General features: G+C 43.3%; 1 protein-coding gene across 6 annotated transcripts in view; it reads left to right on the forward strand.

The window, feature by feature from the left end:
* Positions 1-17,580, forward strand: part of kif13a (kinesin family member 13A) — a 55,898-nt gene extending 38,318 nt beyond the window's left edge. For 2 of the 6 annotated variants that reach the window (XM_008285701.1, XM_008285702.1), the window contains exons 21-39: positions 1,136-1,300; positions 1,402-1,575; positions 1,668-1,819; positions 1,907-2,039; positions 2,132-2,278; positions 3,406-3,438; positions 4,282-4,381; positions 5,245-5,371; positions 5,474-5,529; positions 5,605-5,729; positions 7,422-7,598; positions 7,686-7,778; positions 7,868-8,020; positions 8,137-8,214; positions 8,315-8,365; positions 9,789-9,876; positions 9,967-10,118; positions 13,632-14,838; positions 16,026-17,580. In XM_008285701.1, coding sequence (XP_008283923.1) covers positions 1,136-1,300; positions 1,402-1,575; positions 1,668-1,819; positions 1,907-2,039; positions 2,132-2,278; positions 3,406-3,438; positions 4,282-4,381; positions 5,245-5,371; positions 5,474-5,529; positions 5,605-5,729; positions 7,422-7,598; positions 7,686-7,778; positions 7,868-8,020; positions 8,137-8,214; positions 8,315-8,365; positions 9,789-9,876; positions 9,967-10,118; positions 13,632-14,838; positions 16,026-16,159 — 3,345 coding nt within the window. In that variant the 3' untranslated portion in view covers positions 16,160-17,580. Of the gene's footprint in view, positions 1-1,135; positions 1,301-1,401; positions 1,576-1,667; positions 1,820-1,906; positions 2,040-2,131; positions 2,279-3,405; positions 3,439-4,281; positions 4,382-5,244; positions 5,372-5,473; positions 5,530-5,604; positions 5,730-7,421; positions 7,599-7,685; positions 7,779-7,867; positions 8,021-8,136; positions 8,215-8,314; positions 8,366-9,788; positions 9,877-9,966; positions 10,119-11,711; positions 11,883-13,628; positions 14,839-16,025 lie in introns of all 6 variants that reach the window. The other 4 variants (XM_008285698.1, XM_008285697.1, XM_008285699.1 and 1 more) reach the window with 4 other exon arrangements.

Below are 17,580 nucleotides of genomic sequence, written 5' to 3' on the forward strand. Positions count from 1 at the left end.
TTGACCATGAAAACTAAGAAGAAAAAAATCCTGAGCTGTAGGAATGCAGTATCTCGTGATCTGTGATCACTTCTTTTCCAATTCATTTCTATGGGAGCCAGGGCTTTTTGGGGCCAGCAGCTGGCGGACGTAGGTTTTTGACACTTCCGGGTTGGCTTCATTTTTCAGGGCCGGTTGCTACGTCCATCTTTTATACAGTCTATGGTATTATACCATGGTCAGCGAGAATTCTATGGCTAACTGGCATGCATTATTTTCGTGTATACGCACACGTAGTTCGCCGAGTTAAATCACTATTGTATCACACCGCTCTGGTGACTTGCTTTCAACGGCGCTCTGAGACTTGCATAAAATAGTCCCAAAAACTTCAGCATTTTTAGCAAGTTCTATTAATCTAATAAATATCTTGTGTGTTGGCTCGCTGTGTGGGACCACGGTATAAGTGGATTAAACAACTCGGAGCTGTGCATTATACGGTTTGAATGCACTTAGTGGAGTGTTTTAGACTCCGCTGCATGCATTCAAACCGTATAATGCACGACTCCTCGTTGTTTAATCCTTACTTGAACATCACTGGTTGTTATGTGGGGCTTCAAGGTGACTTGGTGGTTAGCATCGTTGCCTTGCAGCTAGAAGGTCGCAGGTTCACATCCCGGTGAGGACGCCCGGGATCTTTCTGCGTGGAGTTTGCATGTTCTCCCCGTGTAGCGTGGGTTCTCTCCGGGTTCTCCGACTTCCTCCCACCAGTCCAAAAACATGCTGAGGTTAATTGGTGATTCTAAATTGTCCGTAGGTGTGAATGTGAGTGTGCTTGGTTGTCTGTCTCTAAGTGTAGCCCTGTGATAGACTGGTGACCTGTCAAGGGTGTCTCCTGCCTTCAGATGATGGTGATGTTTAGATGATGGATGGATGGATGGATGGATAGATGGATGGATAGATGGTTGTTGTGTCCTATTTTGCGTGTATAACTGATATGGTACCATGACTTTCTCTAGAACTGTGGTGTCTGAATTGAAATGTGAGGAACATTAATGTGACCTTTATCACCTTTATCTAAATGACATAATATCATCACTGTTACATATTCCATGTCTGAAAGGGGCTTTATTCTTATTATTTATGCTTGTGTGTGCAGGTAGCAGGCAGGTTGCACGTCGAGCTGATGCGAGTCAGCGGCGCTGTACCAGAACGTCTCTGCGGAGGAGATGACTCGTCCGAAAACTCCAGCGAGAGCAGTTGCTACGAGGTTATGGACACCAACGGAGAGATCGTCCACATGGCCAAGAGGCTCACCTGCAGGGTACCAGTGGATTTTTTTACCAACAAAATTCAACTTACTTTAGTTTCGGGATGAGCAAATGCACCTAAACCTCCTCTTGTCTGCTTGGCTTGTTGCTGCAGGTGCGGATCAGGGAGGCCACGGGGCTGCCGCTCAATTTGTCCAACTTTGTCTTCTGTCAGTACACTTTCTGGGAGCATGGCGAGCCCACTGTGGCTCCTCCCATGGTCAGCCCAGACAGACCCTCCCCTCGAAGCCCCGATGCTCAGTTCACTGTCCAGTTTGATCACTGCAAGGTAAAGAAACAGAGCTGTGTGATGTTTCAGATTGAGATTATTACCGCCTCACTTTTGTCCATAACTCAGCACTACCTCCTGTCTTTGTGCAGGACTACGTTGTGCATGTAACAGATGAGTTTTTAGAGTTCATATCAGATGGAGCGTTGGCCATAGAAGTGTGGGGTCACCGCTGTGCAGGAAACGGCCGTTCCCTCTGGGAGTTAGATGCACTGGAGGCAAAGACCCAGACGCTCCGAGACAGGTCCGATTTATCACATGTTGCACCGCGACTTCACCGACGCTCGCCGACATTTCACGCCTCACTAATCCTGGTTGTCGAATGTTCCAGGTGGAGTGAGGTGTCTCGCAGGATCGAGCTGTGGGTCTCCATCCAGGAGCTCAACGAGCAGGGGGAGTACTCGTCCGTGGAGCTGCATCCTGGGAAAGACATCAGCACGGGGGGAGTGTTCCAGCTCCGACAGGTCTGAGAAAAATTGAGCAAGTTTCCTTTTAGCCCTGCATCAAACCACATTCAACTAACGAGGCAATTATGGATTCTGATTTGCTGGAGCAGGGTCACTCCAGGAGGCTGCAGGTGTGTGTGAAGCCGGTCCAGAACTCGGGCACGCTGCCTCTGCTGGTGGAGGCTGCGCTGTCCATCTCTATCGGCTGCGTGTCGGCTCGCTGCACCAAACTGCAGAGACCACTGGACAGCTACCAGGTCTGCCAAGTGCTCAGTTACACATACATGCATGCCGCTCGGACTGTGAATATATCAGGTTGACCTCCAATAGGATGATGATTTGCATGTATGTGATTATGTGTCAGAGCGGAAATATGTTTTGGACACCGTGCGCTCGTCTCATGCCAGAGATACACAGTATTGTGCTGATTCAGCCAAAGTATGTTTAGTCTTTCTCGGGTTACATGCCATAACCGGTCCATCTGAGTAGCTGGCAGTCAGTCTGAAGGAGGTTGTGTAATAAAGTCATATGCACTGTTTTGTCCTGGTGGAGGATGCAGAAAGGAGCAATTCCGAATTTCAATTAACCCTCTGAACCTCAAGCGGTTTCTAGATGTGTTTTTTTCCTCCTGTTACATTTTTACTCACTGTAATATAAATTCCTGCACCTCTATGGAAACAACACAGCTATGACTAGAAGTAGAGAGACCTCAAACATGTCCTTTGCTGTATAGGAAAGTTATATTATCATAAATCTTTTTTATTTTTAAATGAAAACTAAATTTCCTTTACAGAAACATTTAAAAATCTGGTATCAGCTTTTTACCAGATGCCCACAAGTGTTATCAATGCTGGAAAAAGGAATGTCAGCGCTAAATACTACAGATATTTTACAATCTTACATTTTTAATTTGTTTCCATACTTTCGTCCTGTCTATTCAGTTTAAACACAACCTGCAGTTCAGCTGAAAACTCCCTGAATTTTTGTCGCCAAACTGTTGGCCACAGTGCCATCAGTCAGGGCTTTCCAGTTGAGCTGAGGAGTTTAGAATTTTTTGTTTTTGAGAGAATTTGGCTAGCATGAAGGGTTTGTTTTTTCGCAATTTTTTAAATGCAGCATGTAGGAAAAAATAATTTTAATCAAATATAATTTTAAGGTTTGGTTAAGTTAAAAAAAAGTTGAAATTTTGGTTGTTTTTGATCCAAAAAAAACATGTGGCCTGTTTTTCATCTTGAACACGTTTCACTCAAAAGCATGTAAACACAGATATAAACTGTTCTTTCACATCACTGAGATTCCCAGAAAGTTACACTAGCAGTGAACAGTTTCCTCTGAGCTGTCATGTCAAAGCCCACGTTTGACTGAGTGTCTTCTCTCCTGCCAGAGAGAGGCGGAAGACGATATGGATAGTTATCAGGTACTCTCCCGGTCTCCTCCTGCTGCTGCTCCCCCTGTAGTTCACACTGCAGCATGAAGGAAACCGACTGATCATGTGTTTGTGACTAGGCCTTTTTTTTGTTTTTTTTTCTCGCTGAGGGCATGTGAGGCAGGAGGCACAGGGCTGCGCCTCTACCGACTAAAGACGTGCTTTATTAAAACAGCAAACTTGCACATGTGGATGATTTCTGATGCTGTAATTACGAATCGCACCAGCCAGAGTGCAGTTCCACCCATGGCTGAGCTCCCAGCCGGCGGCATGCCTGCCAGGGTCCTGCTCTCTCTTGCCTTTCCCCTCAGGTTTCACACACTAATGCTACTGTTTGCTTGTCACTGCTGAAGAGCTGCACAAGTAATAAGCTTCACTTCATCACATGAGCATCGCATGGCTGCATGATTTACAGTTGTGTTGCGTGGTGAGAGTGTGAGAAGCATAATATGGCTGGCTGTTGTGGATGCTGCAGAGAGGAAATCTGCTTTCAGGTAGGACGTTTTTAGTGGAAGTGCATGCAAGTGAATGAAAGTGTGAAGTTTGTGAGTTGCAAAGGGGTTAAAGGGAAATTTCGTGCATGTGTGTGTGTGTGTGTGTGTTCTAAAAGTTTCATCAGAGTAGGTTTGTCAGTCAGAATTACAAACCATCAAGCTTTGGGAGCAACTTCTCCAAAAGTCTTAAGTTTTAAGGAGCAGTTACAGTAATCCGTCAGACAGATCAGCCCTGTGTAAACTCACCATCCACTGGTAACACTTCACGGCGCCCTGCAGTTGATCCTCTGTCTCTCTGAGCCAACTGGCACTGATTGTCGTATCTCTCTCTTGTTTCCAGGAAGAGGATCTTAACTGTGTTAGAGAGCGCTGGTCAGATGCCCTGATCAAACGTCGGGAGTATCTCGATGAGCAAATCAAGAAAATCATCAACAAACATGGTGAGTTTAGAGACTTTAACTCTTTTAACGTCAATGAGTTTCTGTGTGTTTTTGTTGGTGCCTGTCATATTTTTGCAATATAAGTCCTGCAACTTTATGTAAGCAACACAACCATGGCTAGGAGAGAACTCCAACGTTTCCTATATGCAGTATAGCAAAGTTACAATGCTATAAATCAAAAAAGGAACAATCTACCGTTAAATTTTTTTTGGTAATTCATTTTACAAAAACTAATTAAATCCAGTCCTTGGCATGTACATCTCGTTTCCAAGTGCCCGCAGGTGTTACCAGTACTGGAGAAAAATAACGGCTCTGCATGCAATTTATATTTTAATTCTTACATTTTTAATTTGTTTCCATACTTGTCTGTTCAGTTCAGCCAAAAAGTCCCTGAATTTTTGACTGTTAGTCACAGCTGAGTCACCAATGGCTTTTCAGCTGAGCAGATGAGAACAGAATTTTTTGTTTTTTTACAGAATCTCGTTGCCGTAAACACTTCATTTATTGGCTATTTTTTAAATGAGACATGTAGAATAAAGTGATGTTGAGAAGCCATTGTAGTTTTTAGGTTAGATTTGTTTAGTTTATTTTGTTTAAGAATTGTTTTTCCCAATAAAACCGTGACGCACACGTGATCAGTTCAAGTGCCATGGGAAAGCTGATAATCCGATGATTCTTATCGTTTAACAGTTTGTTGCTGTGATGAATGGTGTCATTTTGGCGATTTGGAAAAAAAAAACATGCTGTTTAAACCTGCTGGTGTGTTTGTGGGTTCACCAGTTTAGTATTTTCTTTTTTTTGTTGGAAGTTTTGTATTGTCTGTTTTGGATTTAATATCTGTCTTCCTCTCTGTATGCATCCAGAAAAGTCAGAGGAGGACGTTGAGCGTGAAGCCCGGCTGGTGGAGCAGTGGGTCGGCCTGACTGAGGAGAGAAATGCAGTGCTGGTACCTGCACCTGGCAGCGGCATCCCTGGAGCTCCTGCCGACTGGTACAGAAAAACCCATCAACACTTACTCAAATAGATCACAATCACTTCATTCGTGTCCCTTCCGCTTTTCTCACCAATAACCTCGTTCTGAACTGCTCGCAGGACTCCACCTGCAGGGATGGAAGCTCACATTCCTGTGCTCTTCCTGGATTTAAACGGTGAGGCAGACGCATACTTTATTTTAGTGGCTCCTCTCTGGCTTTAAAAATACTAACTGCCTTTTGTGCCACCAGCGGATAATCTGACAGTGAATGAGCAGCTGACCGGCCCACATGCTGCAGGCGTTAACTCCATCCTGCCCAAAGAGCACGGCAGCCAGTTCTTCTATCTGCCCATCATCAGGCACAGCGACGAGGAGGTGGGTGACCACTGTGACTGTGCTGCCCCCTTGTGGTAAACACACAGAAAAAAAAAAGACATTTCCTGCATTTCTGCCTCTATAAGAATGGCACAAGAACTTTTTAGACGCTGCTGCTGCTTCCTCGGTCTGTTAAAGTCGCGACATTCTGTCATTCAGACAAGAGTCACTTTCAGTGTTCCTCACAGTTTCACTCAGACTGAGCTGCTGTACTGTATTTGTCAAGCATGTGGGACTGGATGTGTGATGATAATCTAACTACTGCTGCACCAACAGTAAAGTAAAAATATTCCAACAGCTGTGATAGAGATCAGAACTCAACCTGAAGATATGTAATATGTGATTTAACAGCAGCTCATAAACTGTGACTCTCCATCCTGTCTCCATGTCAGTAATAAATTATAAGTATGAGTAATTATTAAAGTCATTTAAAGCTCATTTTGGAGATGCTCATGTGGATCCTGCTTCTGTCTGCTGCTACGGATAGTTTCTAAGCTTAGAGGAAAGACTCCTATAAACAGCTGGACGCAACAAACTAAACATCAGCTCCTGTTTGTCAAGGACTGTATTACATTCAATATTGCTGTTTGTGGCAGTAAAGTTTTTGTACATTTAAGTGTGTAATAGATGTGAAATTGTAGAAACGAGCGAATAAGAAAATTGCTTTGGGATTTTGGCAGCAAAAGTGTGTCTTTCCAAAATCAACACCTCTGGACCAACATTGGTGCTGAAATGTAGAAAAGTTATTCCCCAAACTGCTTCACACAACTCAAAGTGTGTCGCTTGTGCATCTGTTAATGCAGTAGAGCAAGAAAGGTGTTTTTGTTTTGGCTTTTTTGGCAGAAAACTGACTATTTTTGGACAACTATCAGGGCTGAAATGCGGGAAAAGCTACACTACATAGCTTGTGCATGTGTGTTCATGATGTGGCTGCATGCATTTTAGACTTTTATTGTGTTTAAACTGAGATATCCAACTTACCGAGGTTGCCGTTTAATGGAAAAGTGAGCAACGTACTCATTCAGACATGAAGCTGACATGTTCAGATGGCGTCAGATTAACAGAAAGGAGCGCACATCTTAAAAAGGGCTTTATTAAGAAAGACCCATGTTGTTGTGGGTAACTTGGGTGGGCAACGCTTTAAGACACTGTGGTCTTAGTCGCTGTATTTCCAAAGATGTCTTCTTTGTGGTTTGCCGTAAAACCTCATCCTCTCTGAGACTAAATGTAAACTCAGGATAAATACTTTTCCACTGTGTCTTCGTCTACTAATTGTGGGATTTTGAAGTTATACACATGTTTTTGTGTTGGCGGTTTCACAGTGGCTCCACGCTGAATTACGTTAATTTTATATTCTTTTTTATCACATTATCTCTCTCACAGACACAAGAGCATTTCAGGGCAGCTTCTTTTTCCCTACAGTTATGTGCATAATTGAATAATTGCACATAATTGCACGAGAGCAAGCATTTTAAAGACAAGTCCTCTTAATGTCTCCTTTGATGGCGAGCAGCAGCACAAACCATACAGTAACTCCTTCCCCCCTTTACTGAGCTAAACTGTCATGAAACGGTAATTAGCCAAACCCAAAGCTACAGCCCACCTACATCCACGTCTTAAAGCCCACTAGTACAGATTCTCTCTCTGTGCAGGAGCTACGTGAATAAAAACCCAGCTCTTTTAATTCCTCAGGTGTCGGCAGTGTGCTCCTGGGATTCGTCCATCCACGATTCCGTGCACCTCAACCGGGTCACGTCGCCTAACGAACGCATCTACCTGATTATTAAAGCCACGGTGCAGCTCAGCCACCCTGCGTCCATGGAGCTGGTGCTCCGCAAGAGGATCGCCGTCAACATCTACAACAAACAGGTCAATGCTAGCAGATTCAGACGCCAAAAGTGAGTTTTGCAGCAGTGGATTGTGCGGTACTCATTAGCCGGGATTTGTTTCATACAGAGCTTCACTCAGAGTCTCAAGAGGCGAATGTCCCTGAAGAACACGCTTTACTCCTGCGGTGTCACTTATGAGATCGTTTCCAACATACCAAAGGTACAACTCGTGCTCTGTGTTATTAATAATAATAACAATGAGTTTGGAGTTTATTAGCTCATTTTAAGTTCTCTTTTTCCTCTTTGCAGGCCTCAGAGGAGCCAGAGGAGAGGGAAACCTTGGCCCTCATGGCTGCTCGTGGAGACAGCGAGGAGACTCAGGATGGAGAAACCTACATAGAGAAATACACGAGGGGAGTTCTGGAGGTGGAGAACATTCTCAGTCTGGAGAGGCTACGGCAGGTATGAAACTCCAATCAACACCTTTACTGAATGATGATGTTTGCATAGCGATGATTTAGTGTGTATGTTATGCACTGACATATAAAGATAGATGTGCCTTTTTTCATTCTCTGCAGGCTGTGACAGTTAAGGAAGCTCTGGCTGCTAAAGGGAGACACTTAAGAAGGAGTATCAGCACACCAAATGTACAGCATGTAATTAACACACCACTCACTGTGAATGTATAAAAAAACATTAGTTAAACCACAAAGTAATAGTTTAAAAACTGACAACATTTTGTTTCTCCTTCTCCAGTCTTCATGTAGTAAAATAGACCTGACCGGTTGCGAGGATGAAGACTGTAAGGTACGTTAGCCATCGGATTATTCTGTAACTGTAATGTAACGCCATGGTGACACTGAACATGTAACGTATGCAGACTGCAGGAACATTATAATGTGTGAAACTGGCCACACTTGCAGAGAGCAGAGTGCAAATGAGGCACCACCGAGATCCACGCTGCAAAAATAGACCACCCTGCTATTTATGTTTTTACACAAGTTGTGCATGATTTTTCCGCAGAAATCTATCAAAAAATCTCTTAATTTTTTTAAATTCAACTACCTGTATACAGAAAAAACTCCACGTTGTATCAAACAGGCTGCCAATTTGAGGTTTGGTCCCCCTGATGGCATTTATTTCCCGGTTCCCACTGGTGTTTGCTTAGTCACTTACTACAAACTGTAGAAGTATAATAATAGTATAATAAGTTACTCATATTTTACAAACTCAGTGAAAAAGTCTCTCCCAGAAACTGAAGACATAACAATCCCTAACTTATATCAAGCAAGTAAACTATGCAGGTACCAGAAAAAATAAATCAAAACAAGGTAGGAGCACAGGCTCTCCGAGGAGATTACTCTCTGTCACATTTTTTATAATTCATCATTAAAAGAGTTTTATTTGAAGTAGTTGCTGCTAGATTTGGGAGGTGCTTTGATTTGTACGTGCTTTTAAATGATGTTGCTCAAACACAGTGGGGACTTGAAGATTCTCCAGATATCCTGTGCTTACATCTGCCCACTGTGCTCAAGACTTGAAGGCAACAAACCCCGGCTTCAGGCTGTTCTGTAGCGCTCAACACGCATCAGGAATAATCCTTAACACAGCGCTAACCCAATCTGTAACCACCTGCGATATCCTGTAAAAAGCCTTTCTGAAACCTCCACACGAGTGTTTTTCTGTTACAATCAATGTGACCGTCAGACTGACGCGTACCTTTTGTGTAGTGAGCAGGAAACCATGTTGGCATTTGTTGCAGACGTTGGTATCAGTGTGTGCAGAACCCATGAATTCTTTTACACACACATACTCTCGCTGACACACCCTGAGGCGATAACTGCTCGACCTGCTGAAAGTGTCACGCACACGTCCCTGAAATGAAAGCTCACCGCGTTGGTTTGCTGCAACAAAATGTGCTACATTTGCTGCAGGTATAAACCAGTAAAAGACACATTCTGTTGAACATCTGCTCCACAATATGGGATTAGTTGTTTGAATTACACAGAGAATGCACGTTCAACACATTTTTAACTAAAAGAAAATCCTGTTGCGTTTTTCAGCTGGCCAATAAGTAAGAAAAGCTCTGATTATGTCGTCAAAATACATGATTTTTTAGGGAGTCTTAGTTGTTCTCAAGTGTCCTGTAGATAGTTTGAGAAAGCCTCTTTGTAGCAAGTTTTATTTAAATGCTTTGAAACGGACTAAAAAGCTGTATATTGCTGTGTAGGACCACTGTGATCCTGTGGACAACACCAGCTGTAATCCCCAGGATGGATCTCTCTGTTCCACACCCGTCAAAACCAAGGAGAACTCAGGTAAACTGTAAAGCAGCTCCATCATACTCTCCGTGGTGACAGAAGTGTTGTTATATTAAGACCGGGTTGTCACTAAATGTTCCCAAGCAGGCCTGGTTCCGGAGAGTCCTACGTTTTTCGGCTCCAGCCCCTTCAAAGTCCTCTCACCTCAGCCACCGAAATTCCTCAAATCTCTGCTTCCTGTCAAAGAGGAGAACAAGGCCAAGAGAGTCCTGGAGGCCCGGCCGCTACTGGGACAAGAGGTGAGTGGTGAACTCCTCTGTCCATCAAGCCGGATGAATATTTGTGTCTTTGTTTTTGCCATTTTCAGTCCCACATGCCTCTGTTCTGTCAATCCACTGTCAGATTTTTACCATTTGCCATATCAAATGACATTTCCAGAACATGATGAATGTGTTGACACTGACAAACATCACTAATTTGCCCTGAGGTTGCCTGATGACATCACCCACTTTATTTGTTTGTGTCACCGTGTTTGAGCGGAAAGCGCATGACTCACAGGAGCATGACTTCAGCCGAGGATAGCCAAACCACTTAACTTGACAGAGCCGTGCCGTCCAAGTCTCTTGTCTGACTTTGTTTGTGATATTTGGATTTTGCAGCTCGTGGCTGTTCCGACCATTTAAACTAACCTTGCATATCTGTTGCATTTCTTGAAGTGGACTAATGGAGGTGCAGGTACTCAGGTTATATCAGGAAAACTGCGGTTGGGAGATTGAAGCCTCGACCTAGCAGCAAAGTGTTTCTGTACGCAGCATGACTAGAGCAAAATAAAATTTAAAAAAAAAGCTGTGTTCATAAATGCAGTGGTGCAGAAAAAGCTGTAGCTTTCTAATTTCCCTTAGCAGCTAATTAGCTCATTTCCGTTTTGCTCCACCGTCTCAGTTATTGTTTAGACCTAAGGTATTTAAATACTATCGCTGAATTTTTAGAATTTCATATGTTTTCAGATTTTTTTGTTCTTTTACCCTCAAATAAATCGTCTGACCTTGGAAGCCATTTCGAGGGTTTAATATCTCCAAAAATATGATTCCTACATCCATGAAATTGGGCGAGGACAGAGACAAATTGTTTCCAGAAGATCCAAATAATTAAATAAACGAATCCAGCAGGGACCAAATTTGATTATATACCCTTGAAAATTATTTTTGAAAAGTACATTTTTAAGTGTTTTTTTTAGGTGGTATTGGCCTCCCCTGAAAGTTCTTGTAAATATATGTATATATGGACGTATCCACATTTCCTACGAAAAATACAGTCTTTAGTTGACATTTCAACAAGCTTTTAGGCCTCTAGCATCCGTAGAATTTGATGTGTTGCAAATATGGCAAGAAAAGTATCCAGTTTTTTGACCAAATGGTGACACGAGCGTAGAACCACAAAAAACTGGTGTAGATAGGAGTCTAAATATTGTCATTATTTGTGCGTTTGCTATAAGTTGCGGCCATGCTGTCTTCATGTTGAAAATCAACAACATATGAAATGTATTTGTTTCTATCCATATACCTAAAATGAGAACAGAACAGAAAATATGAAATTCAGCCAAATAAACTTAGTTTTTGGCACCGGTTAACACATTAATGAAGCTTTCAGTTGATGAAGACTGACCCAATATTAAGAGCTTAAATGTTTGCTGCAGACAAAAACATACAAACCAGCCACTCACAAGAAGTCTCATTGCAATAGAAAGTACTGCTCCTCCTGTTTAGGACACTTCAAGCACTGTTTTTGTGAAATATCCAACTGCATGGCACTAACTGTTACTGGCCTGCCCAGCTCCATGCATGCTGTGTGTGAGTGTGAAGTGTGTGCTGTTTGTTCTGACCCATCCGCAGAGCATGCGCTCATGTGTGGACAGCCCTGCACTGCTCCCCTCTCCCTGCTCCTGGCGCCGACCCAGGGCAGGCAGCGAGGGCCACTGCAAGCCTTCCACCTCCACCTCCACCTCCACCCCCACCTCCACCCCCACCAGCAGACAGCTCAGCCACACACTGCCACACACCGCCGTAAGTGCGACACACACCAGCACGCAGCACCGCGCTGACGGGTACTGTGCGAGTTTTACACGTGCTGCACACACACTGAGCCGATTACCGCCGAGTCACCCTGCTGTAAGTATCACACAAGTGGACGCTTTGCTTTAAGGATTTCACACGACCCCCGGTTTCAGCCAGTTTCCATGCTGGTGTCAGTACAGATATGAGTCACACGCCTTCTGACAAACCCTTAGTCATTTGTTTACAAGTTCCAAATGTGAGCAAACAGCAGGGAAGTTAGAGAAAAGGGAAAAAATACGATTATGCCGTTTCCTTGGTCTTTATTTTGGTACAGAATCCAGTACATCCAATATCTCTGCACTGCACCATCCAGTGCCGCTTTTTGATCGTAGTGTTTGTGCTTGGTTTGGTAGTACTGAAATCAAATCAGATCAAACTTTCTCTGCATTTTAACTTTTTATACAGCCAGTGCAATGAGGAGTACAGAGCTGACAGACTGCAGCATGTCATTAAACTGCTTGGAACAAATGGAGCATTATGTTTAAATGTACATCACATAGACTTCATGGCAGCGGCTCCAGCAGGGTTTGAAACACAGGTGCAGCGCTGTACTGTGATGTTTCACTGTTAAAGTGATGGTGCATTGACTACATTTAACCCTCTAAACCCCAAAATCTGTCGATGGGTTTGAAGCAAGTGTTCTCTTTGAAAGAACTGCCAAAATGACACCATTTATCAGACCCAGAATCTGAAAGACTTGACAAATTTTCAAATTTCCATCAGTCCTTGAAAGAATCACGTGCGACGTTCAGGTCAGTCAGAAAAGTTAACCAACTGTCAACTTAAAATCATGACATTTCATTAAAATCACTTCATTCCACACTAAAAAAAAAAACAAAACACCAAAAATTAACCATTTTGTTAGAACTGTCAAATATAATCTACACTCCTTTTGCAACTGAGAAGCCATCAGTTGTAACTTAAGGTCAGGTGGCAAAAATTCAGTGATTTATTAGGTGAACTGCAGGCAGTGTAGTGCAGAGCACACACATGGAAACAAATTAGAGAGACTGACAAGAAAACAAAAATGTTGAGGCAGAAAGATAAACGCAGCATGACTCAGCGTGCAGAGGAGCAGCTCGTCAGCATATTGTTGGAAGATACATTCAGCACGTTGAAAAATCTTTGTCCAGTTAAAATGCAGAGTAATGTGAAAAACACAGTTTGTAGAGGTTGTAAAAATGTAGTACAGTAGTAAAATACCTACAGCATGTGGAGCCCACGTGTTTTTTTCAGTTTGGTAACACCAACGGGTGCATAAAATGCTACACATGGTGATTTCAGGTTTATTAAAATTTTGTAAAATGAATAATCAAAGACATTTAACTTGTTTTTTTTTTTCTTTTCTTTTTTCTGATTTAATGCATTTTTTTAGTTCTTCGTAATTCCAAAAATGGTTGTGTTGTTTCCGTAGAGGTGCAGGAAATATAACGGGAGCAGATAAACTGCTTGGGGTTCAGAGGGTTAGGGACACATATGAGTGCATCGGTAAAGCAGCAAACACCTTAAAGCAAAGTTAATCCAGCAAAGAAAAATATGCCACAAAATTCATACATGTTCATGTTTCATCATCACATTTTACACCGTTTTCACTGTCTCCATATTCTTTAAAACTAGTGCTTGCCTCGATTCCACGCAGACTCCAGCTGACATTGTGTCTGGTGTCTTTTGTCCTGCTGCTGTTGTTTTGATCAGCAGGACTCTGAGGACGAGGAGACGGATGTGGACATGACTCTGAATCCAAACCGGGGCTCTCAGGACCAAAGTGGCTTCCAGCCTTACATCCCGGAGGACTTTGCAAACTTTGAGATCTACAACGCCACTCTGGAGAGCCAGGAGGGGTTTCGGTCTGACATGAAGGGAAGCCGGTGTGGAGGCGGGAGCGCGGAAAGAGAGGTGTCCCGAAGCCCCACGGCCAGCAGCTGCACCAGTGGCTACTTTTCACACAGTGCCTCCAACGCCACGCTGTCCGACATGCCTTTCAGTGCCAGCGAGAGCTCCGACCACCTCAGCTGCACCTCCAGAGATTCCCAAGACCCTCCTGGCTGCCTCGCCGGAAAAGGCTGCGCCCAAACCAAAAGTGAAGGAGGTGACGCCCAGCAGCAGCCGCCTCCTCCAGCAGCTGGGGTTCAGGACCTGCTCGCCCATCCAGCCTCACCACCCGTCAGTATTCCTAATTGCACAGACAAGCAGCAGTCGTTCCCTCTGCCTCACAACTGTGTCCTCAGTGCCAGCCAGGAGTTTACTGACTTTAAAGGAGCGGATGACAGTATCGGAGAAGGGGATTTAGCACATTTTACAGAGGGATGGGAGCAGCAGGGGTCGGAGTTGTCTACAAACCAGCAGAAGAAACCAGAAAACGCAGAAACATGTGACACTGACAATCAGCTCTTTTCAGATGCTATTCTGAAGATGTCTAATCCAGAAAATGCAATATGCAAATGTCCTAATTCTGAGGACCCTGTTAGTGTAGCTGTGACCTGCCTGAACACGGCAGCCGTTTGCACTTCAGTCAGAGCTCCGACCTCTGCCCCAGCTCCCTCTCCTGCCCTAATAATTCCCTCTGCATCAGTCCCGCCTCCAGCTTCACCATCCCAGGTCGCACCTTCGTCCACGGCCCCACCCTCTGCTCTGGCTCAAAGAGCTGGAGGAGAACCTCCCATCCAGGAGCCGGCCCAGGGAGACCTGCCTCACGGGAGTCCCTGTCCCAGCCCAAACCCCAGCAGCACCGAGCCCTCCGGGGACTCCAGCGGGGACGAGAGCACACCGGTGGCTCAGCTTCCCGACTGGATGGCACCTGGGGAGCAGGTGTGGGTGGGGAAGAGGAGGGGAACGGTCCACTACGTAGGAGGGGTGGAGTTTGCAAAGGGCATCTGGATCGGTGTGAAGATGGACATGGCAGTGGGTGAGTTATAATACGGTGTTAATATTACTGTGATGTATGAGAAGATCATTTAGAAATAGTGTTATATTCAGAGATCTGAGCTCTGACAAGTTCATTTTTAAACTGTTGCATGTTTTACGTGCATTTTTTTTCTTTCATAGTTTCTAATAACATTTTAATTTTGCTTTATGAAACGCACAAATCAACGTAATGTTCTTTTCAAACATGTGACACGTATTAATGCATCATCAGCCAAATAAATATGCAAAAGTCTTTGAGTCCATGAGTGCAGAGTTTAGGATCGGGCCTGTATTCATGTTGTGTTCACAGTTTCTGCTGCCCTCCAGTGGCCAGCTAGTGATGTAAAAGTTCACATGTGAGGAGCTCAGAAAACAGAAAATCATCCTATTTTTAATGGTATAGTAGGTTTATTAAAAATATCAGTCACACCTAAATAAACAAAAATAAAGGAGTCTGAGTATAGGGCTCCAAAATTCAGAATTGGTCAAGTGTCACTGTTTAATAAAAATATTTTATTAGTAATGTTCGTGGTTGACAGGCAGCAACAACAACCAGGCAATAAACCACAGTGTAAAGCAGTGCTGAGTTATAAAGGCTTTACATCATTAATATACATATTGGCTCAATCCCAAGCTCCACCTGAAGGCTTAAACAGGAAACCTTCACAAACGTACTGTGTGGGATGGGACACATTACTGAAAGCATGTGGAAAAAATGCACCACCATTACCAAATAAAGGTGAATTTGGACTCTTGTTTTATTTGCATTTTGATCAGATGCTCAGTTAATAACTCCCTGTTTGTGATATTTTAGTGTTAGTATGTCTTGGTGAAAAGCAAAGTCAGGAAAATCCTTTGTGGATTTTTGAAGTACAATACAAATAACTGTACAAAAGTTCAATAAAAAACCACAGCAGTGAGCAGCCAGATGCCAAATAAGCGTTCCAGCGGATTTCTGCAGATAATGCCCTCATATATACATCACCAATTATACTGTGAACTATGGGCAAGTCCCACAGGAAAGTCTGCAGACTCACAAAAAGGCCGCATAATAGCGTCAAAAAGTCCACATCAGAGTCTTCATGCACGTTCCAGGAGTCTGAGTGTTAAATCCCATGTGTTTTCCTCTATGTCTGGGCAAAAATAATGCACAAGTCCTCACATCTCTTCTGCTTGACCCTCCTCTAGGTAAGCACAATGGAACTGTCCAGGGCCGAGTGTACTTCCGCTGCCCGCCCGGCCACGGCGTGTTCGTGAAGCCGTCTCGCCTCACCAGAGGGCCGCCCTCCATGGAAACAGAACCCCAGACTCTGATCAGATAGGACCCAAAGAAGGACCAGTTTTCTTAGAAACAGCAGCGGGGACCTTAAGGATGCTCCTCACATCCTTTGCGGCTCCCCTCCTTCCACCCCTCCGACCACTCTGAGCTATCCTGTAGGAGCGTTTCCTAAAGCATATCTCACCTGTGCATTTAAAGAAGGTATACCTGAATTACTGTCCACTGAAACGAAATCACTATGCACATATCTGAGTTTTCTAAATGGGGATATTTTTCATAGAAAACTTGACTTTTAACTGGGAGTCATTATGGAATATTACCCACAGACATTTTCTTACTTTGATTCTGAACATTATATATAATATTTTTGTAAGACAACCCCCTCTGAGGCTCATAATGGAGTAATCTGGGATATGAAGATTAAGAATGTACTACTGTTAATACACATTGATATTTACATCAATATGATATGTCAGGGCTAACCAAAGAACTTCGGTTCCATATCTGCTGTTATGAGTGATATGTTATTTTTCTAATGTACGTATATGGAGGTTATTCGCTATAAATCAATGTGTCCAAGTAAAGCTTAGTGCCATATCTGTAGGAGTAATGCCACATACCCTGACAAGTCTGCAAAAGTTATACATTTGCAGTTGTAGATGATCCTGTTGACGTACTGTAACACTGTGGAGGAGAACGACCCCCATCCAGCATGAGACTGTTTGCTGTTTGAACGCTTGCACTGGAAAGGATTCTTGGAGAGTTCGCCGACTGTCTTCCATATTGGACTGATGAGATGTTTCTGACTGAAGAACCGTGTGTCCTTGCAGATAGGCTTTTGGATATACTGATGCCTTATTGCCCTGTTTGCATACAGAGAGGCACATAAAACCCCCCAGACTGCTCGCCGAACTCCAGCAAGTTCACCGAGTTCTAAAACTAACTTTACGGACCTGAAGCCTGTATGTATATCACAAAGCCCAGAGGTGTTCAAAACGCCATCCTGCCTTGCTGACTGATTGATTGAATACCTTTTTAACTGCATTTTATATGTTAACTGACTGATGTGTAACACTACATGTTAAAAAAAAAAAGGTACTCAATAATGCAATTTCTCACATGGAGGATCGGATGAATGGCTGATGGACGACATCAGGTTAGAGAAAATGGTGCAAAACTTAGGTATGGTGAAGAGTTGTCCTTTTATTTTTTATGGAAGTGGTGAACTGTGGAACTGACTAGAAATAGTTGAATATTCAAGCTGTAATTTCGAGTAAATGAAAGAAACCCAAGACCTTACTTTAAAGAAGAGAACAAAGCTGCTCTCCCTAATAAGGAGTTGTAAATAGAAAATGTATTTGAACATAGTATTTACAGTATTATAATGTACAGAATTGTATTTATAATGTATCTCAAACTGTTTTAATTGGTACAAAATGTTCTAGAATAGAACATTTACAATCA

This window comes from Stegastes partitus, unplaced genomic scaffold, assembly GCF_000690725.1.
Source record: "Stegastes partitus isolate 25-593 unplaced genomic scaffold, Stegastes_partitus-1.0.2 Scaffold413, whole genome shotgun sequence".
Lineage (NCBI taxonomy): Eukaryota > Metazoa > Chordata > Actinopteri > Pomacentridae > Stegastes > Stegastes partitus.